The sequence below is a fragment of the Petromyzon marinus genome, chromosome 27, assembly GCF_048934315.1.
Source record: "Petromyzon marinus isolate PM22_M1 ecotype Great Lakes invasive population chromosome 27, UKy_Petmar_22M1.pri1.0, whole genome shotgun sequence".
NCBI lineage: Eukaryota > Metazoa > Chordata > Hyperoartia > Petromyzontiformes > Petromyzontidae > Petromyzon > Petromyzon marinus.
This window is the reverse complement of record NC_133693.1, coordinates 11,465,128-11,491,509: the sequence shown is the minus strand read 5'-3', so window position 1 is coordinate 11,491,509 and position 26,382 is coordinate 11,465,128. Positions and strand designations below refer to the sequence as shown.

The 26,382-nt window shown below is 46.1% G+C and overlaps 1 protein-coding gene across 6 annotated transcripts in view; it reads right to left on the bottom strand.

Annotated features, from left to right (window-relative positions):
* The window catches only part of LOC116946533 (high affinity 3',5'-cyclic-AMP phosphodiesterase 7A-like), a 119,475-nt gene that overhangs the window by 21,431 nt on the left and 71,662 nt on the right, over positions 1-26,382 (bottom strand). For 4 of the 6 annotated variants that reach the window (XM_032961506.2, XM_032961509.2, XM_076070121.1 and 1 more), the window contains 5 exons: positions 14,393-14,453; positions 5,715-5,804; positions 3,353-3,507; positions 1,218-1,281; positions 295-390 (listed from right to left, as the gene is read on the bottom strand). In XM_032961506.2, the coding sequence (XP_032817397.1) occupies positions 295-390; positions 1,218-1,281; positions 3,353-3,507; positions 5,715-5,804; positions 14,393-14,453 (466 nt within the window). The remainder of the gene's footprint in view (positions 1-294; positions 391-1,217; positions 1,282-3,352; positions 3,508-5,714; positions 5,805-14,392; positions 14,454-26,382) is intronic. The other 2 variants (XM_032961507.2, XM_076070122.1) reach the window with 1 other exon arrangement.

The window sequence follows — 26,382 nt, the reverse complement described above, 5'->3', positions numbered from 1 at the left end:
AATGTGGTGAACATTTTTTAAACCACCTCATAATACCTCTCACACTGCTTCCGAGGTTCCAGGTAAAAAACAAAGCCATGTCACTTCCACCGTGGCGCCTGCATATCTGATGATTTGACATGGAACAACCCAAACCGAACGGGCAGTGGGGAACCAACTCAGTGCAAAACAATATATAAATGCAAAGCCATGACAAGAGGCTTGCTGGTGCAGACCCACAGCGTTTGATGGCAGTCCACCCCTGCCTTTGGTGTGTAGGCGGCAGCAGCAGCGGCAGCAGCTTTAAAATCTCACCGAGAAATCCACGGAGCTTGACCATGTCGAGTTGGAAGTGCTGGATTAGTCCGTGGAAATTAAACAAGTGGCATGTGAGGGACACCAGGCTGTTCCCTGTTGAAAAACAATGTACAAAACTTTTAAGACCGAAACAGGAGGATTTACTCCATAATTTTGGCCGTCGCCCGATGAGGCTGGGTTGTAATTACTGACGAAACGTCACGGTATTCGAATTGTAAATGTTGTGGATTAAATTCTCCAACACGCCGGTGTACTGAACTAGTGACTAATTGGAACTTCTCGATTACGTGACAAGCCTTACGAATTGGCTGTGTCGGGCGGTGGTGGGTTTAACGACACATTAATATTTACGTGATCTAACCCAAAAAAATCTCTATTAAGGATATTGGTCGCGAAAGCCTACGTGTTAAACTACAAAACTTTTAATGTAGCAGCGATGCAGCTTCCCGATGATGTTTGACATTCGGCTCCTGAAGAAGCTTCCCAGCATGCGGGGGCAAAACCATGGACGTCGTGCGCAAAACAACGCGCGGCGGTGCAACCGGGAAAACATTGGAGAGCTGTGCGACACAACCACGATAACCTGACGCAGCGGAGTTGACGTAGCAATACACTTGGAGAGAGTGGAGGTGCGCTAAATGAACCAAGCGAACCGAGTTGAACTCTTGGCCATGACTAACATCAGCGGTAATTGGCCAGAACTAAATTTTTTTGATAAAATTTTTTAAAAAGACTTCTATATTTTTTTTTTACCAAGTTTAAGATCATTGCAGTATAATATAAATGTGCATGCATGCTCAGCTGGTATGATCTCATTTTCAAGGGAATGCTCATAATTTAATTCTGACTTAGGTCGGGGAAACGTATGCCTTTGAGAGGACGCATGAATATTTTAACAAGAGCGAAATTAAAAGTCTTACCGTTGGTTAATCGGTCGAACAAAAACATGTCAAAGCTCCAGCTTGCAGCCTTCATCAACATGCACTGCAACGGAAGGCACACACGTCTCACTTTTAGCACAAACCACGTGCACAGCAATACCCATGCAATGCTCCATCCCCCGTCTACTCAAAGATGGTCCGAGCAATGAGCGGAGAATGATACAAATAAAAAAATTGGGAGTAAAAAAAAACCTCCCAAGCTACACTTCACGACAAACCAATGGTACATTATCTACTATATATTTTATGCACAGGTTTATACATATATGAATTACCGTACTATCATATGGCATTATAAATTCCAATGCACCTGAAGACGCCGTACAAAAATAGCGTGGCACTAATTTATATAATTTACATATTGCAGAGAAGCGATAGTCACAGTCACAACAGATTAGGAAGTTCTTGAGACTGGACCTGACCAGGGGGGGGGGGGGGTTGGAAGCGAAATTGATCAAAGGGCTTTGCACAAAAACCGGCAAGAATAAACAAGTGATGATTAATAAACATGATCAGCCAAGGTGATAAGGTCATACACGCGCCACCCCTGATGCCATCACCATCGCCATCATCATCGTCGTCGTATGAGAAAGACTGGGAACGAGTGGGGCAGGCCCAACGGTAGAGTGGTCGCTGTTTGTTAGGAGAGACGTGTAGGTCGAATCCGAAAGCCGCCCCTGGTTAATACTGTGAATGTACGTTGAACTTCTTTCGTACCGGGCCAACTGGGCTAATTGGAGTTGCGGGGGAAGTATTAACCGCACGTGCTGTCCGCTTCACAGTGGACGTTAAAGATCCCGTGTCGTCATTCATAACGAGTGGGCCACTGTGTGCCGCCGGCGTCATGGTCCAAATTTTCCAGATTAAAAAATATATATATATGTATCGCCAAATTAACTCAATCGAGATTACACGCAGCAATTATCCTCCCCCCGTACTGGCGGACAATGTCCCTCTTGCAAGGCTGGCGGCTGAGCTACCTTGTGCAGTGCAGGGACAGCTACCACTGGGGGTGCTCTTCAAATATTTACAATGAGATGTGATGACATGCACTTTGAGTTTCTAAGGCATTTAAATAACTGGGTGCCATGTGAATGTCATTACGAATGCGAAGATGACCGTTGTTACGAATGCGAAGATGATCGTTGTTACGAATGCGAAGATGATCGTTGTTACGAATGCGAAGACGATCGTTGTTACGAATGCGAAGACGATCGTTGTTACGAATGCGAAGACGATCGTTGTTATGAATGCGAAGACGATCGTTGTTACGAATGCGAAGACGATCGTTGTTACGAATGCGAAGACGATCGTTGTTACGAACGCGAAGACGATCGTTGCTACGAATGCGAAGACAATCGTTGTTACGAACGCGAAGACGATCGTTGTTACGAATGCGAAGACGATCGTTGTTACGAATGCGAAGACGATCGTTGCTACGAATGCGAAGACGATCGTTGTTACGAATGCGAAGACGATCGTTGTTACGAATGCGAAGACGATCGTTGCTACGAATGCGAAGACGATCGTTGTTACGAATGTGAAGACGATCGTCGTTACGAACGCGAAGACGATCGTTGTTACGAATGCGAAGACGATCGTTGTTACGAATGCGAAGACGATCGTTGTTACGAATGCGAAGACGATCGTTGCTACGAACGCGAAGACGATCGTTGTTACGAATGCGAAGACGATCGTTGTTACGAACGCGAAGACGATCGTTGTTACGAACGCGAAGACGATCGTTGTTACGAACGCGAAGACGATCGTTGTTACGAATGCGAAGACGATCGTTGTTACGAATGCGAAGACGATCGTCGTTACGAACGCGAAGACGATCGTTGCTACGAACGCGAAGACGATCGTTGTTACGAATGCGAAGACGATCGTTGTTACGAACGCGAAGACGATCGTTGTTACGAACGCGAAGACGATCGTTGTTACGAACGCGAAGACGATCGTTGTTACGAACGCGAAGACGATCGTTGTTACGAATGCGAAGACGATTGTTGCTACGAACGCGAAGACGATCGTTGCTACGAACGCGAAGACGATCGTCGTTACGAACGCGAAGACGATCGTTGCTGCGAATGTGAAGCCGTGCGGGAGCCCACCTTGGCCTGCCCGTCGTAATCGTCGTCCAGCATGTGAAGGGAGAGACGTGAGCGGCCTCCCCGCTGCACCGGAGTGGCCCGCAGATAGCGCTGGCAGCTCAGCAGGCGCTTGACCTTGCGCCGCGACGCGCTCTCTCCAGAGCCTGCCGCCGCGGCTGCATACGCGACACAGGATCGAGACGGCATGGCTGATGAGCACAGGATCGACAAAGCTCCGGCAACTGCGAGGAGCACGGGATCAAGACGGCGCCGGCACCACCGATGAGCCCAGGAAGGACAATGTGTCGGCAACTGCTGGTGGGAGACTCTTACTTTTCTCCACCGCAAGGCACAAAGACTTCTGCTAAACCAAAAGAACCGCTTGGGGTCACAGGCTGCTCGGATTTGCTATTCTGCGCCTCTTCGAAGTCACGTCCACTGTCCTCGTTCCGCTGCATCCTCCCATCTCTCACCCTCGGTCTCCCTCCCCTCCTCCCCTGCACCGCTGGTGTCTCTATAGCTCTTCTATCGCTTCTTTACGTGTGCCCAACCACCAAAGTCTCACCTCGCCTTAACTTCTCGAGAACATCAGTGGCTCCCGCATCTCAGCATTCTCATCTCTGCCCTTTCAAACGGAATTAATTTGTTGTTATTCTGAGGCATAAATATTTATTTCCCGAATTAAATGCGGTTCCACCTGGCTGAGAGACTCCACTCCGGCTACCAAGAACCGAGCTCCGTGAGGCGAAGACGCTCCCCGTCGAAGGGAAACCCGAACGCGCATGAGCAAAGATGGCATTTCAATCGCTGGAGGGGGGTACATGCGGGGTGATCGGGGTACTTCAAAGTTTCGTTGAAAATTCTGTCACAAATTGAATGTTACCCATTTTCACCCCCAAAGGACATGAATTGCACAGATTTTGATATGATTTGCTTGTTTACCCACGAAAGCCTCACTGGATTCTCAAGACTTTTTTTCAAGGGTATCCTGCCAAGTTTTGTTGTTCTTGCAGAAGGGGGTTACATTATATACATATTTTTCAGTTATGGGGGGAAATTTCAGGGAACTCGGAGGAATCTCATGTAGCACGTTGGGTGAACATACAGAATAAGAATATTTATTTATACTGGAGGAATCTGATGAGCGATGAAGCTCTTTTTCACAGATGTCCAGGATTCAAACTTCACGTAGGAAGGCAACCCAGTTGGGATTCGAAACCATGAAAAAAACCGTCGTGATCGGAGAAACCATACTGTTGCTTTAAAACTGTTCGAGGTTACTTGTCACACTGCCATACACGTGGAGCTATTCAATGAAACCCATCGCGTCTCTTAAGACTTATTGAGACTTTCCTGGATGAGCAAACAACATCATCATCATCAAGCCACAAACACTCCGGCAAAACAAATCACAATAAAGCTGAGAACGGCACACGATTCAACAGTATTTTCAGCACTTTCCTGTGCGGTGAATGTGAGGGACTCTTGAAAAAAAAGGCTAAATTCTATAGTAATTCTAATGGTATCACAAAAATATGAGAGTAGATCAAGTAGTGCTTTGTAAGGAGGTTGTCAGGAACTCTGGTTTACCTCCAAAAATGACTTATTATTTGTACTCTTGCCTTTTTAAGCATTACATTGAGCAGCTCAATAAGTTTCTCTTTCGTCAGCGAGACGTGTGTTGTACACGATTCTGATAATTTAATGTGACCAGCTGCATTCAGAAGAATTTCAAATCCGGCGATGTCAACCGTGACGACGAGCTGGGACATTCGTGGGTGCCTTGGTCGTTCACTTCGCCAGCTTTGAGAACTAACACGATTGGCTCACAAGTGATGACATCACATTAATCCCTCTATTTAAGACCGAAACAGGAGGATTTCTCCGCAACTCTGGCTGTCCGCCTGATGATGCTAGTTGTCATTACTGGTGAAACGTCACGGTACTTGAATTGTAAATGTTGTGGGTTTACTCTCCAACACACCGGTGTGCTGAACTAGTAGCGAAATGGCGCGTTATGTTTACGTGACAAACCTCACTAATTGGCTGTCGGGTGATGGCGAGTTTAACGACACATTTATATTTACGCGATCTAACCCAAAAACCTCTACTATGGACAAAATTGGTCGCGAAAGCCTGCGTGTTAAATTGAGAACTAACAACACAAATTACCCGGTAAGATTCTGTACGAGCTGGCCTAGTGGCCTGGTGGGTGGGGGGGGGGGTGGGCACGCTGCGTGCTCGGTCACCCTAACCCCGACACAACGTGCATCGTCCCATCCACTTGAGCGAGGAGGCGTGCGTCTGAAGTGGTGCGAGGGTGATGACGTGGGGGGCGGGTGCGTGAGGCGTGGGATCGCCATGAGCTCGGGGACTGACTTACAGTGCAAAAGTCTAAAGTCGAGATGAGGGTAGGAGCCCCTGCGCTGGGTCTGGGCTGAGAATCCTGCCTGGCTTCTTACTCGCACATCGCCTGCAACACACCAAACAAATCGGCCACTCACAGACCCTCCTGCAATAGTAGGCGGAATAATAATTACAGTAAATAAGTACTGTAACGTCAAATAAGCAAATGTTAAGAATTGATGAAGCTCTTGGCATTAACAAGCTTAAGTCGTATCGATTAGTTTGCAATGGAACTTAGATTTAAACAGCGTCTTCATGTTTTCACCTCTACAGTATCACACAAGGTATTGGACTGATATACTCTATTGCGTTGGCGAAACCAAATTACCATTTTTGGTTGTAAATTGCCGTGATTGGTGCGGGGAAACCTTTTTCAGAATGAATGAGAAGCCCTGCTAAAGGGGTTTTCTCCAACGATTTACCCCTGGGTGTGCCGGACTGCCGAGTGGTCACAACGTGGCTCAACGCAGAGCGAGTGAGAGTTAAAAAGCGAGATTCTCAAGCCACCTTAGCCGCGTTAGGGGGGCACTACCAAAGTGAGCCGTTTCAATGTAAGTTACACGATTTAGAAAGGGAGTAAAAAAAAAAGCGATCGTTGTGTGCCTGTCATCGCTGAGATAGCAAAATGAGAAAATTACACAAAACTAAATTACTTTAAAAAAAACTCTGTGCAATTACGGTTATCTTGGCCTCCCTTGCGAAAACTGTAATGACGATTAACAAACAGGCTGTCACAGCCCGCTGAGTAATTCGCGTGTATTGTTCACACTGCACAGTAATTGGAGAATTGCGCTTTTACGTTAATTGGCCATAGAAAAAGGTGTCGATGATTTGCACGCGCTCCTTGCGGGCGAGCGAACTCGAGCGGACGCTCACCTCCCTTGATCCTCACCCCAGTGGCCAATGTTCCCCCCTCACCGTCATCTCCATCTCTGCAACCGTTTACCTCCTTGACTATTTCTATTAAACAATGTTTTCGTTTTACCAGGAGAGGTGCACTACTGAGCTGCTATATAGTGTTTTTTAAAGAAGCAACCTAACTTTCACAAATGATAGGTCAACAAAGTGGCTTATAGTGTAGAGATTTATAGCAGCCAAATACTCTGAACGCCTGTCGAGTCTAAATGTGGAGGGGGACAAAAGCAGCAAAATCCACGTGACCACGGGGGGGGGACATGGAAAACTACAAACATACAGTCGTCAGGGCCGGGATCGAACCCACGACCTCTTGTATGCCAGGTGAGATAGCTAACATTTCACCACCATGGCACACACTTCTGCATTGGAGTCACAACATCACAATGTTGTCATGCGCTCATTTTAGCAGTTGGGTAATTTCCTCACACGTGGTCTACTTTGTCACCAACACTACGTGCTGCTGGAGCATACAGTTCAACGTTAACCGGTAATTATGCTACACGGTCTTGTGACGTCAGTGGATTCCGATTATTTCCAAGCAGACAAAAGAAATAACAAGTCATTGATGATGCAGTTGCAGACAACAAATACACTCTCATAAGATATGTACACAATGGTCTCAAAGAAAGAAAGGCAAGGAACCTTAATTTTCAAACAACACAAATACATTTTAATGCCCGTTAACTTTGGTGAGGTCGTAAAATGCACCTTTCCCTGCGGTGATATGTTAGCGACGGATGCCGCGCACACTCGCTACCCACTGGCTACTACAACATTACGGGCACTGATGCGCGGAGAGTTTCACAACAAAGAGGTTCGGGGAGGGGTCAAGAGGTTGAGGGTCATGCCACGCAGCAACGAAGGGACAGGCCGCACAGCAAGTACAGGCATCAAGAGAGGCAGGCGTAAAGTCGAACACAAAGTAAAAGGAGACGGACGACAGTTGTGTAGCTTGGTGTACTGCACTATGACAATACTGACGCCAGACACACCGGTTCCATATACTGGCCACGGATCACCGTGGCTAATTGGTTTATGAACAAAGTGAAGCAGCCCCTTAGGGCCAAGGGGTTCCCAACCTGTCTGAGCCCCTGGACCACCACTATGAATCTTCGAGAGATTTCCATGGACCACCATGCAGGAAAACAAATATGGCATTTAGTGAAAAGAAACTCATCTGAAACAGTTCCAGGACCACTGTCCACAGCCTCGCCCAGAACCAGTCGTCTGCGGACCAAAGGCTAAATTATATATACATAGTGTTCTGGGTTCTTTCGGTAAAGTCACGTAGAATGGAGGTAAAATAATAAAAATAATAATAACAGAATAAAATCCTCACGACGTTTCGGCCACAACACAAGTAGCCTTCCGGACAGTCCTGAAGACAGCGCTGTCTTCGGACAGTCCTGTTTCTTCACCTGAGGAAGGCTACTTGTGTCGTGGCCAAAACGTCCTGAGAATTTTATTCTGTTATTATAATTTTTATTATTTTATCTCCATCCTACGTGACTTTACCGAAAGAACCCAGAATATGAATCCCTGCAGTCACGAAAGCTTTAAATCAAAATTTATATATACATATTCTTTACCAGGTAAGGCCTACTTGAGCTATAGCTCAATGAAGTGGCTTATCATGTGGAAATTTACAGCAGCCAAATAATACAAAACGCATGTTTCTAAATGTGGAGGGAAAAACTGGAGGACCCGGAGAAAAATCCACGCGACCACGGAGAGACAAGACATGCAAACCTCCTAATATACAGCAGCAGGTGTCAAGGGTCAGAATTGAACCCACAACCTCCTGTATACCAGGCGAGGTAGTTAATACCGTGCCATCGCGGTGCCCCGGTGGGAACAAAAGGCTGGGAACCAATGCCCTAGATAAAATAGTTGTCACAACATGTGGCAAGACAAAGGTGGCCATGTGTGGCTCTAGCTACATCAACTCCTGCCGAGTGTTACCCAATAAGAACGTGCCCCAACAGTCACTCTTGTCAGTGCGCGTGTAAAGTGCAGCAACCCTGCAACAATTTAACCAAAAACACTTAAGCTGGATCTGTATAAGAAAAAGTTTAATTGTAAATGTATGCCAACAAGCTAAGTAAAATTGACTTGCTCAGAAAGCATGTGGTATTGCTGCTATGGCTCGTGTAAAAATGATACATTCATTCTCTATGTGTGAGCCATGACACAAAGGGAAGCTATAATAGATCCAAAAGTGGAAAACATTCGGCATTAAAAAGGAATGCCACCTTTTGAGAATTTTGGCCAAAATAATAACAGCAAGGAAGCGATGCTCAACCAACTTTAAAACCCCTTGCATACCCGTTCCAGCCTGCCCTGAAGCTGTAAATATTATGGAACTGCACTCATGGTCCATGTGCAAACACAAACGGCACTTACAGCCACGGTTGAAGTGTTTGAGCAATGCGAATGGATGGGAACACACAATACAGAAATACAAGTGCACACGTCTGGCAACAGCTGATGTTGAAATGAAAGTTCTTGGAAATGAGTGTACGGAAATTAGAAGAAGTTGTGGGAACGGTTCATTAAAAAAACAAGGAAATAATAATGGGCTGAGGTGACCTCGAACCATAGGCACAATTCTTGTGACGTTAATGGACGCCGTTTCCACCATGTTTCGGGAGAATGACGGCCGTCATTTTGCGGAAATTCTGTCCAGGCAGAGGAGAAAATGTCTTGAGTCAAGATTTAAAGGAGCAAGGATTTCGAGGAGGAGGAGGAGATAGCTCACTTGTCGATGTTGATGGAAATCCAGACTTTAAGGGCAGCCCAGGAGAGGAAAGAACCTCTAGATTGGAGGCTGACTGAGTTTTCCCAATAAGCCTCAACTGCTAGCGTGGCAGTAGGGTGGGGCAGTGGTAACACTTGTCTCACTGCAAGAACTGCTTGTAGTTTTAATAGAGTTGTGGGATTTGGTAGAAAGATTAATAGGGGTGGTGGTGGTGGCAGAGGGTGTTGGTGCAATGGGGATTGGCTGCGATGACCTTTTGACCACGACATACGATCCTAACCCTGACGCTTGTTGTATATTTGTAGTTTGCATGTCTCTCTCCCCCCATGGTCGCATGGATTTTTTTCCGGGTCCTTCGTTTTTTCCCTCCATATTTAGAATCAACATGCATTTAGAGTATTTGGCTGCAATAAATGTCCGCGTGATAAGCCACTTCGTGGACCTATCAATTGTGGCCAGGTACCTTCTGAAAAAGAGCTATATAGCTCAGTGGGCCTTACCTGGTAAAATAAAAATTGTTTCGTTTGTAATTTAGTTTATATTCAAATAACAATGACATTGGTCATGTAATTCCAGATATCGCTGCAATAGACATATTTGAATCCCCCCAATCTTTCAATGGGTTAATCGCATGGCCGTTGATGAGAATATTGATCAATGAGTCTGTCTACACTTCAGGGCTATTCAAATAGCATAATTCTCAGTGCCTATGGTCATGGAAAGCAAAGGCCATTGCATGTTAAACATCAACAAATATGCACTACGGCAAAACAACTCATCACGCATTGTTTTTGTGTTTTTGAGCAAGAAAAAAAAATGCTTGCGCAAGATAACGAATGCGATCATTACCTTCAAAACAGCAACTTAAATAGACATTAAGTTTCTACTACAAGCATGCGAGTCAAGTGGAAAAGAAAGCTGCAACCTACGAAAGTCAGAAAAAATGTCCGAACGGCACCGAATACAACACTGCACACGAGGGGCACGGCCACCACAGTGCATGCATCGGAGAGCGGCGTGTACCTCTGCAGAAGACGTGCATAAAGCCTCCGGCGCTCCCTGCCTGCCTGCCTGCCGACGATCGAGACTCTCCGGCGCGTTGTGCGAAATTGCACAGGGCTCTCCGCGAGCAGGCCACAGCGGTGGACCGGGTGTCACATGGTCAAATTAGCCACCTGCTTTCAGTTACGTGTCACCCATTACTAAAGGGCACTCCTAAAAAACGAGTGGCACGCGACGCGGCCGAGTATTTATACGCACACGGCAAGGCGGGGGGGGGGGGGGGGCAAAATAAATAAATAATAACACGTCCGTACACCCCACAGGCCAGGGTGCCCTTGCTTCACAAGGCCAAGCCTTACGCTGGGCTATACGGGGGGGGGGGGGGACGTGATCTGGGCCAGCGGTGGCGCGTTCACAGGCTTGTTCTCGCGGGTCACGGTTCGACTCTGGTGGCTGCCCTGGTTACTGTGGGGGGAGAGGGTTGCATTGACCAGACTGCTTCATGGCGAGCATTGCAGATACCGTGATGTCAAGAGGAGGACGTTGTGTGCCGGCGTGACGGTCCAAATTTGAAACATTACCCGCATATTGCACAGTTGGAATGTGGAATTTCGCCTCAAACTAAACAACTTTTACGTTACCAGTTAGGGTCCCACTGATCTACATAGCTTGTTTTCAGAAGTGACCTGGCCATAAATGATAGCTCAACGAAGTGTCTCATCGTGTGTAAATGTATAGAAGCCAATTAATCTAATCGATTAAATGATAATAAAATGTAGAGGGAATAGCCAGAGGACTCGGAGAAAAATCCACGTGACCACGGGGAGAGAGACATGCAAACTCCAAATATAAAAGCATCGTCGGGATGGCACCCACAACTTCTTGCATACCAGGCGAGGTAGTTAACATCTCGCCACTGTGGCACCCATAGCAGTCAAACTCCCCTACTGGATAAATACTTCGCAGGATCCTCCTTAACCAGAGCCATGAGACTCAGCGAGGCTTTCCTGGGTAAACACGTGTACCAAGTGTAACACACATACATACGTCCATACAAGTACACACACGCATCTTCAGCATGTGCTCACACAAACACAATTGTGTAATTTTCCATAGGGTGTGCAAATTTATAAAGATCTTGGAACACCGACTTGGTATTTAAATTCCCATGACTTTAAATACACTCGAAGGAAAAGGATCAAGTGTTATGGACAGATGTGGATGAGAGTGCATTTATTTTTTTAGTGACGTCACAACGAGACGTCTGAAGTTTTGCCAGTGGAATTCCAGGATGTGAATACAGGGCTATCAGGCAGCACTGGTCAAAAGCAAAAGCAGCACTGGTCAAAAGCAAAAGCAGCATAGCTCAAGATTTACAAAATGCTAAAAAAATACTTATTTGGCAAGTTAGAGCTGTGGTGAGTTAGAGGGGAGGTGGGTTTTAGCGGTGGTGAGTTAAGAGTGGTGGTTAATGCATCACTGCACCCTTTATTCCTCCATCGCTGAAGAAATGAATACCACTCCGCGGGAAATCAAGCGTGTTCGTACTATGAATGCACTCATCCCTGTCATTGGAATGTGGAATTTACATGGCTGGATCACGGCAAAAAACAAGATAATGGCATTTACCTGTGATAGTTTGAGTGCAATGCTTTCATCCAATTTTCTATCCAATTTCCATTAAATATTTGAGAACAGTGTTTCTGCATGACCTCGTACTTTATTCAGCAGCATTGTGTACACACACATATCTCGGCCATGGAATATGTACCTATTCAGATATACTCATATTAATACTGCATATCAATCGTGAATGTATGTAGAACTTATTTCGCACCGTACGTAGCCAATTGTGCTAATCGGAGGTACGAAAGCATGGACGGCTAACCGCAGGACGAACAACAGGAAAATAAAAAGTGTGTTGTTGTTGTTGTTGGGACAAATGGAAGGAACCAGAAAGAGAGGAAGACCTCACAGAGAATGGCTTGATGACGGCATAAGAGATTGGTGCCAAAAAAAGACGTGGCACTTCTTGAGCAAATTGGGCACAAGACAAAGGAAAGTGGAAACAAATGACTAAATGTGCAGTGGACACCTACAGGCTGCCCTGCCCATGGATCGGGGCTCGCCATCAAACAAAGATGGTCACTGCATCACTTGCTTTTAGATGCTTCTGCGGCCGTCTGGAACGCTCTTCCTTCTAATATTAGGAAGCCACTGAAGCTATCCAACTTTTAAATCATATATATTGAAAACTAATTTCTTTAAAATTGCTTTTTTGTGTATTCATTTTGTCGTCCTTCCCCCACACCTCCGATGAGCACGGTCAGCTACGTATGGTGCGGACAGAAGTTCAACGTACATACGTACGTCACTGTGGACGAATGAGACAGTTAGAGCGTTTCCCCCCCGAAAATCGTGCACACGCGAGCGTTGTTAGAAATTACGTTCTGGCTAGCGATGTGAACGGCCTTGATGAGGGTCACCCTGGCCACCAGCTCATCCCGTCTTGCACTCACTTGGCAAAAAACTTGAAGAGTCATCACGGGATGGTTTTTGTTCCTCTTCATCCCTTGCCTAGATCCACTTTTTTTAAAAGTTATTTCCTGCCCCAATGAGCACTGGAGGCAGTGCTCATCTCCTGTTTACAGCCCATGAGCAAGTCGTTGGAAATTCCACATACCTATGGCGGGGGGTTGAGTCTATTCACTGCTGATGTCACCACAGAGCAGTACTCAGTTAATCTACCCCCACAGGGACGATGGGTAGAGTCAACCCACAAACGGAAATTTGAAATCGTAACCTTTGGATTTGCAAGCTGCCCAGCTGACCTTAGTCCTACTCAATCGCTCGATGTGGTCTCAGCTAAGCAGAGATCGTTAGCCTTCGCCAGGTAGCAACCATTTGGTCGCAACGGAACAAAAATAAATGCAGTTTTCACCAACAACAGGCCCGAGTGAAGCCCAAGTTCCACTGTGTAACATGTACGGTAAAATAGACACACAGTGATTCACTGCGTTAGTCATCAAAACGGATTCTTACGCTCACGATGTAATGCGGTGATTTGTGCGTATAGGAATCAATAGCTTGCTAACGTTACATTTAGGCAACTGCAGGAAGCTATACTTAACAGGGAGAAGAGACAACAAGCAATACAAACGAGGCAATAAATGAGGGAAAAAAGAAAGGATTGTTGAATCGTACACACTTTAAACATGCTAATATATCAAATTACAGAGGCTGTTAATTGTCATATACCTACGGGCCCAAACACAAAAATAAAACTCTCATTTTACATCATAGTGTAGGGTATTTCATTTTACACCAAGTGAAAGTATCCAGGGCCCAAATTGATAATAAATGTAAATTACCCATGTAGTTGGTGATGTCACAGCAGGTATTTCATTTCCCCAAGAGTATTTTTTATCGAACAAACGATTAAGGTACACAGAGGGCATGTGTTGGAATCGACACCAGTGTAGACAACAATTCGAAGTGCAATGACTAAACCCAAAGTTTTATAATTCGGAGGTGGATGCTGTGAAGGGGTTTTCAAATGTGGTGCTGTGCTTCCTCCCTTCCCCATAATCTTTCATTCGGATGTTGTCACGGCAGGTATTTAAATCGGCCAGCTGATGCAGCTCGCACGATTTCCAGAAGCACAGGGCTGAGCAAGCTCAATGCAGTTGGGAACAAAGTGCCGTTGTACGTCTGGTACCACATTAAATCGTGAAAAATCTTAAAAAGCCACCTTGAATGCTTTTGGCACGTGTAATTAATCTCTGTAAATGTGACAATATTGTTGGCTGGTGGAGAGGGGTTAACTACGAGAAATTTGGCATGAAAGAAATACCACTGTACGCGGCATAAACCCCAATCAAATTAGGGATTAAGCGTGGAGAGGGCTTGGGCGGTCAGAGTTGATGATCGCGTTGGCAATGGTGGCGAGGAAGGGGAGACGTCGCAGGCGCACTTACCTAGCATGCGAACGTAAATGGCATTCTGGTCCGAGCTTTCAAATGAGATTGCACCACGCCGCTGCAAGGAAGAGAGAGGGAGAGAGAACACAAAAACAGGTTTTCGGTCACGTCGACAGTCGGTCACAAGTAGTAAGTGTTTTCCATCAACAGCAGCTGCCGCTTCTTATATAATAAGCATTCTGGCTCGGGGGCGAACAAATCATGTCGCGTGCCCCATAACCAAATCGCGTGGAATGCGCCTAATCTTGTCAGAGCTTGGAAGCTAAGCGGGCTGGGCCTGGAATAGATGCTAAAGGCTGCTGCTGCCGGGCTCCATTGTCAGCAGAGGGCATTGCAGAGAAAAAGCCGTTGCTGTATTGTACCCTGCTCCAAAAGTCTATGCTCCCCCGCCTTCACCGACGGGCATGGCGGGAGTGTGGTCAAAACAAAACTCCATCCAGCAGTGGATTGACAAAAGAGCTGTACGTGTATAACAGTGTGTGGGTGTGCGCACACGGATGGCCACAACGTACGTGTTTGGCAAGAACAGAGAGTGCACGTTTATCCACATTACGCACAAAGCTTATTCTAGCCAGAACATTACATAACAGGCCGTTTTAACATATATATTCACTGGATTGTTGATGATCAACAACAGTGAGCAGGCGTGCTTATTTTATACGGCATAAACAAGGAGCTGAGGCAAGTTTAGGTTTTTAAAAAAGAATCTCATTAAGTAGGGGGCAAGATACACCGCCAGTGCTGTGTGTGTGCGCGTGCATTTGCCGACCTGGGTTTGATTCCCGCTCAAGGTTAACAGCAGTGACGATTATCTAAACCGCTCCTGGGCCTCCCCTTGGTCGACTCTAATGAGCACCTGGTGCAGTGTTTAATCATCGCCACGAGGGAGACAACGCCGGCTGGGCGGGGCGCTGGCCACCCACCCCCTCGTGTGCCGTGTCGACCTTTATAGGTGCTGCTCGCTAACAGCACTTGCCTCAACAGTCTGTTAAGGCTATGCAGATGATCCATTTTTCTTTGTACTGACACAGCAAGTTTGGCAGTGGGGGGGCACAGCCATCAGTCAGTGAACAACAGTGACGTGCGGTGAGGTCAATCGTTGGGGAGGCACTGGCTAGTGTCAGAGCCAGATTCACACACTGAGGGGGCGTGGCCTCACGGAGGGGGCGTGGCCTCACGGAGGGGAGCGTGTTAGCCACGCCTCCTTCAGAGAGGCAACTATCTTTATACAAATACGTGAAATAAGTTACCTGGAGTATGGAAGGCGAGGACATGAAATGAAGGGGTCTACAAACATTACATTGGTGACATACTGAGATAGTAACAGGCACGCACTTATTGCCCGCGCTCAGCCCAGTTACTGAGGGGTTGCGCAATCAGAGGGGAGGCTGAGCTCATCGCTGCCTCACCTCTCGTCTCTTCCTGCAGTATTTGCAAGCGGAGCTCCGCAAATTTGGCGATTTTGACTACAAAAATGATTGTGGAGTAGTAAAGAAATTGCATTTATAACACAGATCAGTGGAAAAAATCTTAATATTTTATTTTATTTGATTATTCTTTTTCTTTACTTTTCGTAACAGCTATTTTCATTGGAGTATGACAGGCGAGGCCTCTGCCTCCCCTGACCGCACGCCCCTGGTGAACAGGTAAACACCCTGACCGCACGCCCCTGGTGAACAGGTAAACACCCTGACCGCACGCCCCTGGTGAACAGGCAAACACCTGAGGGGTCTGTCCCATGACCTGCCAACGAGCCTTCCACACTTCACATGGCCTCTGAGCGCGCAGAACCCTGCGGTGGACGTCACCGCCACTCACTGGCGAATGACGGCTGATGATGCTGCTGCTGTTGTTGATGCTGCTGCTTGAGCAAGAAGTGTTCATTATTGGCGGCTGAAGTAGTCGCTACAGTTATTTATTCACTTGCCTCCCTAGTTACAAAAACATTTGAAGCTGGATCAAGAATGGATGGAGAAAAGGTGTCCGGTATAAAACATTTACAAAAACATTGAAAATTTATGTATCAAAGTGTGTATGTAAAATTAACATTATTTGCATGAATTAATACTTTTGGTCAAACAACCTCCATGGCCAATACATTTTGGGGAGGCCTTCATCCAGCAGTGAACTGACAAAAGGATGACAATGAGTATTAATAATGATAATCAATCGAAGATGCCCAACAGAGTTTGGTTATATAACACAACTGCTAATGCAACCGTGTGGAATATTCTCTCTATTTAAACAAACCAATATTCAAATTGAGTTTTAAAAAATCCGATGTACTTGTAGCCAAGAGGCATGGCAATCATGCTCGACTTTGACCGTTTTCCGGAATAATAAGCCTCAGATAATTGCGTGGGCAACCACAATTGGGAGTCATTACAGTCGGCTACTTTGCGGAACGTTACTTCAAAGGATTGCCGTACATAATTATTATGACCTCAAACATTTTTTATTACCGCACGGGAAAAAAAATGTTTTAAATCTCGTTGTTCATGCAAATTATATCCCACAATCGCTGACGCAAGGCAGTGAGCCGGTGTCGACAATTTCCCAAGCTCTGCAGTTCTCTACATGTGTCTATTTTTCGTTCTTCCCTTAAAACTCACTTATTTTTCTGTGCTTAACCAAACTTCCCCCTTCCCCCTCCCGTCCCCATCACGAACTCAATCCCTCTTTCCCAACTTCTCTACCCCATCCATCATTCACCACTGATTGTCACTTTTATCGTCCTTTATTTCCCGCATTGTCATCGACTCATCTCATCACACTTCCACAGTACAAATCGTTAATTATTTCGTTCAGATAAGATAAAAAAAATGTTTAAAAACAATTATTAAAACAACCAATCTTGAAGCAAGCGATGTAACATTCTGATTGGCACATCCCACTCCACCTTTCAATAATCCCAAACTGCGATACTGTCAAAGTTACACCACCACACAGCAAAATTCCCTGAGAACAGCTACCAGCTGGGCGAAAGGCAGATCTGCATTGCTTGTTGCCATAAGAATAATACGTAACATTTGCATTTATATCGCCATGTGCTTTTGGCTCACATAGTGCTCGTTCGTTGCTCGTGCCTTGACACACTTCATTTGCAACTCTGCAATATTATTATTAAACTTGTTTACCCAGGAAAGCCACAAACGAAACCTTACGACTCATTTTCAGGACGGCCTTGCCAAGTTTTTCGCAAGGGGGGCAGGGTTATGGTGATGACTGGAACGTATATCCTCCGCGAGCAATCTCCGGGGCAATTGAATTTTTTTTGGCAATGTGGGCCGTGATGCCGCCAATGCATTGGGCCGCCAACCTCTTGCGCATGACGTCATGGGAGCTTTCACGCCGCCACTGGAAAGCGGATGGCGCGCATGGCATCACCACGGTAAAGACGCAGACCGCTTTATAAAAATCAGAGGCGGCCGCTGGATTCGAACGGCGAGGCTCTGCACCATTGCCACTGGGCCACCGCGTTAATGCAATGCATGCGGGAAATTGGAGAGGAAACATCGCTAGAAGGGACGATGGGCGACCGGACAAGACCTCTGTATGTAGTAGATATGTTGAACTTCTATAGCACCTGTACGTAGCCAACCGTGCTAACCGGAGGTGCGGGGGGCGGAAAGGACAACAAACTAAACACCAAAAGTAGTTCTGAAAAAAATAGTTTTCAGTCTAGATGCTTTAAAAGTGCATAGCGCTAGCAGCTTCCTAAAATCGGAAAGAAGAGCGTTCCAGACGGCCACAGAAGCGCATCTGAAAGCGCGCAATGCAGTGACAGTCTTTGTTCGATGGGCTAGCCAAGAGCCGCTGTGAGGATGACCGAAGTTTGTGTGATGATTTATGCTCCTTGACGAGATCAGCAAGGTATTGTGGTTCATTTGTGGCAAGCACTTTGTGTGAAATGAGTGCGACCTTATAAAGACTAGTGACAGAATGACAGCCAAAATACAGAACATGTCCAAGCAGACAACCACCAGATGGAGTGATGAGATTGGCTCGTGTGGTGCAAGAATGAGATGGTTTATAGCAATGACTGTGAGGGGTGGTGACGGTGTAGGAAAGATTTCACACAGCGGTAGATAGCGCATGTCTGTCAATAATAAAACACATTTCTCGTGTCTATATCTTTGTTAGTGCATAGGCCAACCGTCTATTACGGTTGTGCATTGATAGTGCATCTACTCGTAATTTGTATTGTTTGATGTACTCAACTCTAAGGGATTCCTATACACAGCGACGTTGATTTTTATGTTTCAGTTAGATTTCCGGAAATGTTTTTTGAAGTAGCAATACAACTTCATCTTGTTTTCACATCTAAGTAAATGTTTAAGCTACTTCGAGAACGCTGCAATATTAAGAGCTCGGTGACATGGAGTGTTGGCAACATCTATTAGCACGTTTACATGAAAAAACAAGTGTCTGATACGCTTCACAAGCACATCCACAAGTGGGTAAGCTTATCAAGAGATGTTGAAGCAATGCATTTGTACACAATGGACTCTTAAGATATTTTCTGAATGAATATTTAGATTTTTTTCTTCATTACTATGACTTCAAATTCAAATACTAACTCATTTAGCTCTATAAGTCAACTTTAACAGCTTCTAATCCACCAAGCCACGTACAATATTAGTAAAGTATGATGCATATCCTTCATTGATCATTGCCTTTATGAAAAATAAACTAAACATAGTTTACTTACTAGGTAAAGCCCAGAGCTATTAGCTCTTTTTCAGAATCGACCTGGCCACAAATAATAGCTCGAAGTGACTTATCGTGTGAAAATTTAGAGGACCCAAATATTCTAAACGTATGTTTCATAATGTGGAGGGAAAAACCCGAGGACCCGGAGAAAAATCCACGCGACTACGGGGAGGACATGCATACTCCAAATAAATAGGTGTTAGGGTCAAGATCGAACCCACGACCTCCTGCATACCTGGAGAGGGAGCTAACATCATCTTGCCACCATAGCACCCCAAACCCACAGCAATGGAGAAAAGAAATGTAGCACATGGCATCTTGCATTATAATTCACCGGCTGATTTCTGGACTGTTTAAATGGACGAACCTCAAGCCAAGTGTGTTCAGTGTCTGCTCAGATTCACAAACATTATCTTTGCCTCACATTCCCCGCCATCCACACGAGTGGCGCTCTGTGAAGAGCACTTGACTTGAGAAGCAAAAGACTGCCAGTTCAAATTCCGGTAAAGGGTCAAATCAGGCCACCATCCCATCTTTAGTTCTAGATTACAGTGAGGAAAAAAAGTATTTGATCCCCTGCTGATTTTGTACGTTTGCCCACTGACAAAGAAATGATCAGTCTATAATTTTAATGGTAGGTTTATTTGAAAAGTGAAAGACAGAATAACAACAAAAAAATCCAGAAAAACGCATGTCAAAAATGTTATAAATTGATTTGCATTTTAATGAGGGAAATAAGTATTTGACCCCCTCTCAATCAGAAAGATTTCTGGCTCCCAGGTGTCTTTTATACAGGTAACGAGCTGAGATTAGGAGCACTCTTAAAGGGAGTGCTCCTAATCTCAGCGTGTTACCTGTATAAAAGACACCTGTCCACAGAAGCAATCAATCAGATTCCAAACTCTCCACCATGGCCAAGATCAAAGAGCTATCCAAGGATGTCAGGGACAAGTTTGTAGACCTACACAAGGCTGGAATGGGCTACAAGACCATTGGCAAGCAGCTTGGTGAGAAGGTGACAACAGTTGGTGCGATTATTCGCAAATGGAAGAAACACAAAATAACTGTCAATCTCTCTCGGCCTGGGGCTCCATGCAAGATCTCTCCTCGTGGAGTTGCAATGATCATGAGAACGGTGAGGAATCAGCCCAGAAGTACACGGGAGGATCTTGTCAATGATCTCAAGGCAGCTGGGACCATAGTCACCAAGCAAACAATTGGTAACACACTACGCCGTGAAGGACTGAAATCCTGCAGTGCCCGCAAGGTCCCCCTGCTCAAGAAAGCACATATACATGCCCGTCTGAAGTTTGCCAATGAACATCTGAATGATTCAGAGGACAACTGGGTGAAAGTGTTGTGGTCAGATGAGACCAAAATGGAGCTCTTTTGCATCAACTCAACTCGCCGTGTTTGGAGGAGGAGGAATGCTGCCTATGACCCCAAGAACACCATCCCCACCGTCAAACATGGAGGTGGAAACATTATGCTTTGGGGGTGTTTTTCTGCTAAGGGGACAGGACAACTTCACCGCATCAAAGGGACGATGGACGGGGCCATGTACCGTCAAATCTTGGGTGAGAACCTCCTTCCCTCAGTCAGGCCATTGAAAATAGGTCGTGGATGGGTATTCCAGCATGACAATGACCCAAAACACACGGCCAAGGCAACAAAGGAGTGGCTCAAGAAAAAGCACATTAAGGTCCTGGAGTGGCCTAGCCAGTCTCCAGACCTTAATCCCATAGAAAATCTGTGGAGGGAGCTGAAGGTTCGAGTTGCCAAACATCAGCCTCGAAACCTTAATGACTTGGAGAAGATCTGCAAAGAGGAGTGGGACAAAATCCCTCCTGAGATGTGTGCAAACCTGGTGGCCAACTACAAGAAACGTCTGACCTCTGTGATTGCCAACAAGGAGTTTGCCACCAAGTACTAAGTCATCTTTTGCAGAGGGGTCAAATACTTATTTCCCTCATTAAAATGCAAATCAATTTATAACATTTTTGACATGCGTTTTTCCGGATTTTGTTGTTGTTATTCTGTCTGTCACTGTTCAAATAAACCTACCATTAAAATTATAGACTGATCATTTCTTCGTCAGTGGGCAAACGTACAAAATCAGCAGGGGATCAAATACTTTTTTTCCCCTCACTGGTTGGTCCTGTGGTCATCTTAAACCATGCCACAGGAATGTGGAATTTCCATCACTAGCTTAGCCCAATAGAGATGAGCAGTGGTGCACCCTTGGTTGAGCAAGGTGCCACTTGGACAGCGTTTGACCTCCCCGCCGCTGTCAAATTGAACGCGTGGATGCCATCGATGAATGAAAATACAGACTGACCGTATACGATGTGGCGGCCATATTCTGCAATTGACGTAAATTATTTGTTTACAGTGAAGTGACCAATTAACGGTTTTTGTTTCTATATATTTCCCATTTGCGCCATCTGTGTCATGAGATGAAGCGTCCACTCGGAACGCCCACAAAGTAGCCTCGTGTCAGAGAACAGCCCGGGGAAGCAGATTTCACAGAACTAATTCTGAGAACCCTTAAAGTTGTTTATTTTAATGTAATGGGTTTGTGTGTTCGTTTGACGGCCAGGTTAAATCATGGCTCATGACTGCCAATGGAGAAGAGCACTGTCCCACCCTCGTCTAACCAGAAATTCTGTAACATCATTGACTTAAGAAGAACACATACACTCGATACTGTAGAGCGTTACACAAACGACATCACACAACCCACTCGAAATTGTACCCTGCTTTTTCACGTAAACAAAAAACGTCTGTCTGCCAAGCATATGGTGGCACACACAAACCTATATCACAATGTGGTGACACATTGAACCTGCAGAGCTAAGCAGAATGCTAGATTTCATCCTGAAAGACATTGCGATTACTTAGATTATTTCACTGCTATAAATTTCCACGTGATAAGTCACTTTGTTGAGCTATCATTTGTGGCCAGGTCGCTTCTGAAAAAACAGTGAACACCTCAGTGGGGTTTGCCTGGTAGGATGAGGATGGTTCAGTTGTTGTATTATAAACAATTCTTGTACTTTAAACTACTATCATGTGTTTTTATTGTTTGTTGTTGTACGTAATGTGCTTATCCTACGAACAAGAGCTTTATAACTCATCGGATTCCTCCAATAAAAATCAATATTCTGATTCTTAGTGCGACTCTCCCTCAGGGGGTGTAGGTTCTCTGGGCACTTTGTTTTCCTCCCTGTGGTGTTGCCCTCGTGGTGCATGTCGAGAACAGGTCCCCGTGTTTGCGTTGTCGAGTTTCCCCCGTTTTTCCTTGCTATCAGGCCTCAAGCCCCCACCCCTCCCCTCCTCTGTGCTGCATCCATCTGATAGCAGTTGCAGCTGAACCCAGTGTTGTTTTTATTCTTTCCATTGTCAGCCCATGCACTGCAGCGTGTTGCTGCACGTTGAGCGTACCGCACACAGGCAGGCACGCGTAAGGAAAGCCAAGGGTAGGGGGGGCGGTGTCACGTCCCCCCCCCCCCCCCCGTGTGCGTGCCATGCCACGATTGCGCACCGCAAGACCTTCCCCCGTCCGACTCGTCCTCCGACTGCCTTGGAGTCAGAAAGAAATGCTGCAGTTCCCCCCCCCCCCCCCCATCGGGCATAAAAGAAATGCTACGTTTTAACGTGGCGAATCCCGAAGCATTTATCACGAGCCGCCGCCTTAGGTGGTTGTGACCGATTGAGGATAAAGCGATCGTGTACAAGGAACGTCTTGTGTTTAAAACCTGGGTTTTAGCAGGCCGTGCAAAAAAAAATATTAAGCTTTTGATTCCCCCTATAAAGCAGAGGATAAGTGGCCACAGAGTTTTATAGATGTAGTGACATCGCAGATGTCACTGTGTAATGCCAACCTTAGAGAGGGCACGGCGTGCGATGTATTAACATCGCGGACACCACTTGGATGTGGGTGCAGTAGCGGCCCTAGAGGGGCTCTGTGAACGCTGACTGACAGTGCTGGATGGCACCACGCTCTGCGTGCAGTGCCGACCCCTACAGGATAGCGTGTGAGAGTGCCGGCCATGGAAATGGGTTACTAAGGGCCATGGCACTCTGGCTGACCCCGAAGGACAAGTAACGGGTAAAGTCTACACAGGGCCCCCAAGTGGGGGCTAGGGGTGGTCATGTGTCAAGGTCGAGATCCTGCTCGAGGATTTTAGAAGGTGGTCGTAGTTAAGGGCAGAGCCAGCCACGCCACAGAGGATACAAGCCGGGTCCCCGAGAGGGATCGGCTGCTGTTGTTCATCCTGAAGAATCTACATTCTACGTCCTACAGGGTCACCAACACGTGGACCTGGACCCAAGCTGTGGTCCGGTCCGTTGTAGCTAGCTACGGTGTAATTAGTGCAGTTAGCCTGGTGGTCCACCACCATAGGTTGTTATCTTGTTAAGGGGCAGTTACCCCGTGTGTTGGTATTAATGTGTTGCATCCGAAAAGTGCGTCTGCGACTCAGTAGAACTCACTACATATATAGAGAGACAACTCTTTGAATTTAAGATAAAAGGGTATTGAGCAGATACTGTCAAGTATCCAGGAATTTCTAGGAAAGCAACGTTCAAAATCCTGCTTTATGGTCAAGGCCACCTGGGGCAGTGTGACAATGTGAAAAATACACGACTGCATTATTGTTATTGTTTTGCATTCCACAACCAAAGCCATTCCTGGTGTTCACTGCCTGCCACACCTTGACCCTGTCCTTGACACACCGCTCCCCCAGCTGTCCGACTCCCGTTCTCTTCGTTGTTCCCCTCTTGCCTGTGAACGACTGAGATGAGGTTGCCACAGTGGTGAGATGTTGACTATCTCCGCTGGTATACAGGAGGCTGTGGGTTTGATCCCGATCCTGATGTCTGCTGCATATTTGGAGTTTGCACGTTCTCCCCGTGGTCATTTGGATTTTTCTCCGCGGGCTCCGGTTTTTTTCCCTCCACATTTAGAAATATGCATTTAGTGTGTTTGGCTGGCATAAATTTCCACATAAGCCACTTCATTGGGCTATCATTTGTGGCCAGGTCGCTTCTGAAAAAGAGCTATAAGGCAGCTCAGTGGTACTTTAACTGGCAAAATAAAAAAAAAGTTTATTCTTAGACTGCCTCTTTCTCTCGATAAAATAAACACGCACTCCGAGTCCAGCATCTTGAGATGCGATCACATTCAGTTGCTGCACTTTGTATAAATCCAAATTGTATTGCGTTACAACGGTCACTGAGGTTGCTACAATGCATGAAGGCACAATCTTGACAATTGTTTTCACATTCGGTCATCTGCAAGTGAAATTTTCCTCCAATTCCCCATATTTTGATGGATTTGCAAATACATAGAGCAATCATAAAATGATATATCAGCCAAAAAAACCACTTTGGCCAAACTTGCCCGTGGCACGTAGCATTGGGATGTTGACCTTTCGTTCTGCCAAAGCCGAGACACGTAAGGACAAATTATAACCCAGCTTCGGTGTGGCATAGATCTCCAAATCGGATGGGTTTAAAAACTCAGGCATGTTGAGACACGATGTTAAAAAGCTGAAAATTGTGCCCTGTAATAACGTCTATATTATTCCCTGGTAGCGCCCTTCAGCTTCCAACAAGGCCTTTTAGCCGCCACTCAATTTTCTCTTCCGTGCGAGTGACGATGACGAGGCGTCGTGGTCAGATTATTTGTTGGCAAATTTTGTCAGGAAAACGCAAATACGCGTGTAACTCCAAACACACAACACCAAGACAGCCGTTCCAGCCACGTGTATGCACACACACACACACACACCTTGAATCAAATGATATTTACACAACATCTTTCATAATAACACGCCCGTGACCTTGAACGCCACGTAATGAATCTCGATGTGGGTGCACATACCCACTGGACCATTCCAGTCTGTCCAAGTCAGGTCTGGTCACGCTCGTTGTCTGCTAATATATTTATTGTTGCCATGGCATGAGACGTGGGTTGCCCCTGAGAGCAATCGTGTGATCCAGGATTGCTCTTGAGCAAGGTTGAACAAAAAAACTGGATTGAGCGTAACATGTGCGGTAACAGTTGATTTAATTTTAAATGCGGACAGTCTTGACTGGTCCGAGCGTGACTGGGATGGACGACTCATTAATGTGACAGCGTTGTCGGAACCCCACAACAAAAGCGACGGTGAACTGTGCGGTTGGGCATCGACGCACGGCTCGGCCAATGCTGCAAGGTCTTCGCTGCGTTCGAGCAAAGGAAGCTCTCGAATTGTAAAATCTAGAAATTCTGCCGGTCCTCAATTAGTGCATGTTTGTTTGTCTTCAACTTAGCACTGCCGCTAAGAACACAAACTGGACCGCAGCCAGTTCAAAAGATGGCAACGTCAGACATCACAAAGCACTGCAAGGAATTTTTCAAAGGAAAGACAAACCTCAATTCCAAACGTTTATACAACGTCCATCTCAAAGTAAACCAACGGGGTAATTTTTCCGCGATTTCGTTTCCTTTTTTGGTCTCGCAAATGGAAAGCAATTCTTCTTGTCTGGTCAGCAGACCCGCGCACGTGCGCACACTTGGAATAAATGAAGCGCAGCAACATCAATGATGTCACGGGCCATCGGGGCCCATCGGGTCATCACCCGCACCTTCGATTACCACGGTTAGGCTATGTACGGCGTAAAAAAGTTCAACATACGTGCATACATTACAAACATCGGGCCGCACAAGTGAGAAGGGAGGGGGTGCTCCCCCTCCAAAGCGGGGCCGCCAGAAGGGAGCAGAGTTCGCCGTGGTTGATTTCACAGAGGCGCGTTCGCCTGCAGCGTGACGCTAAGCATTCGGCAGAAAAAAATAAAAACCCGCACGTGTTTATCAGGTGTGTCCGAGAGCGAAACTACCATCGGCGACGGTGTACAATTTATTGTTTTATTTAAAAATTCTGCAGACAGGTCGTCTCCATAAAGACAGACGCTGTTTATTTGCAAGAAAAAAAAAGTTCTGCTTTGTTTCAGCGACTGAAACGTATCGACGTATCATTGGGCGGTTAGTTGAGGCATGAGGTATTCAAGTGAAACATACATTGCAGAGATTTATGGGCTCTTTGATGCCTCTAATGAGCACGTGAGATGCTTTCCTATGGCGTGCCGATCACAACGATGTCACGGGTTAGCCAAGGGGCATGAACTGTCAAAAAAATGTTGCACTGCCAGACTCGTCACTCGCCCCATTAAACGAGACCACGTCTCCCTCCGCTGGCTCCCAAGCCAACCCCCGGGACAATATATGG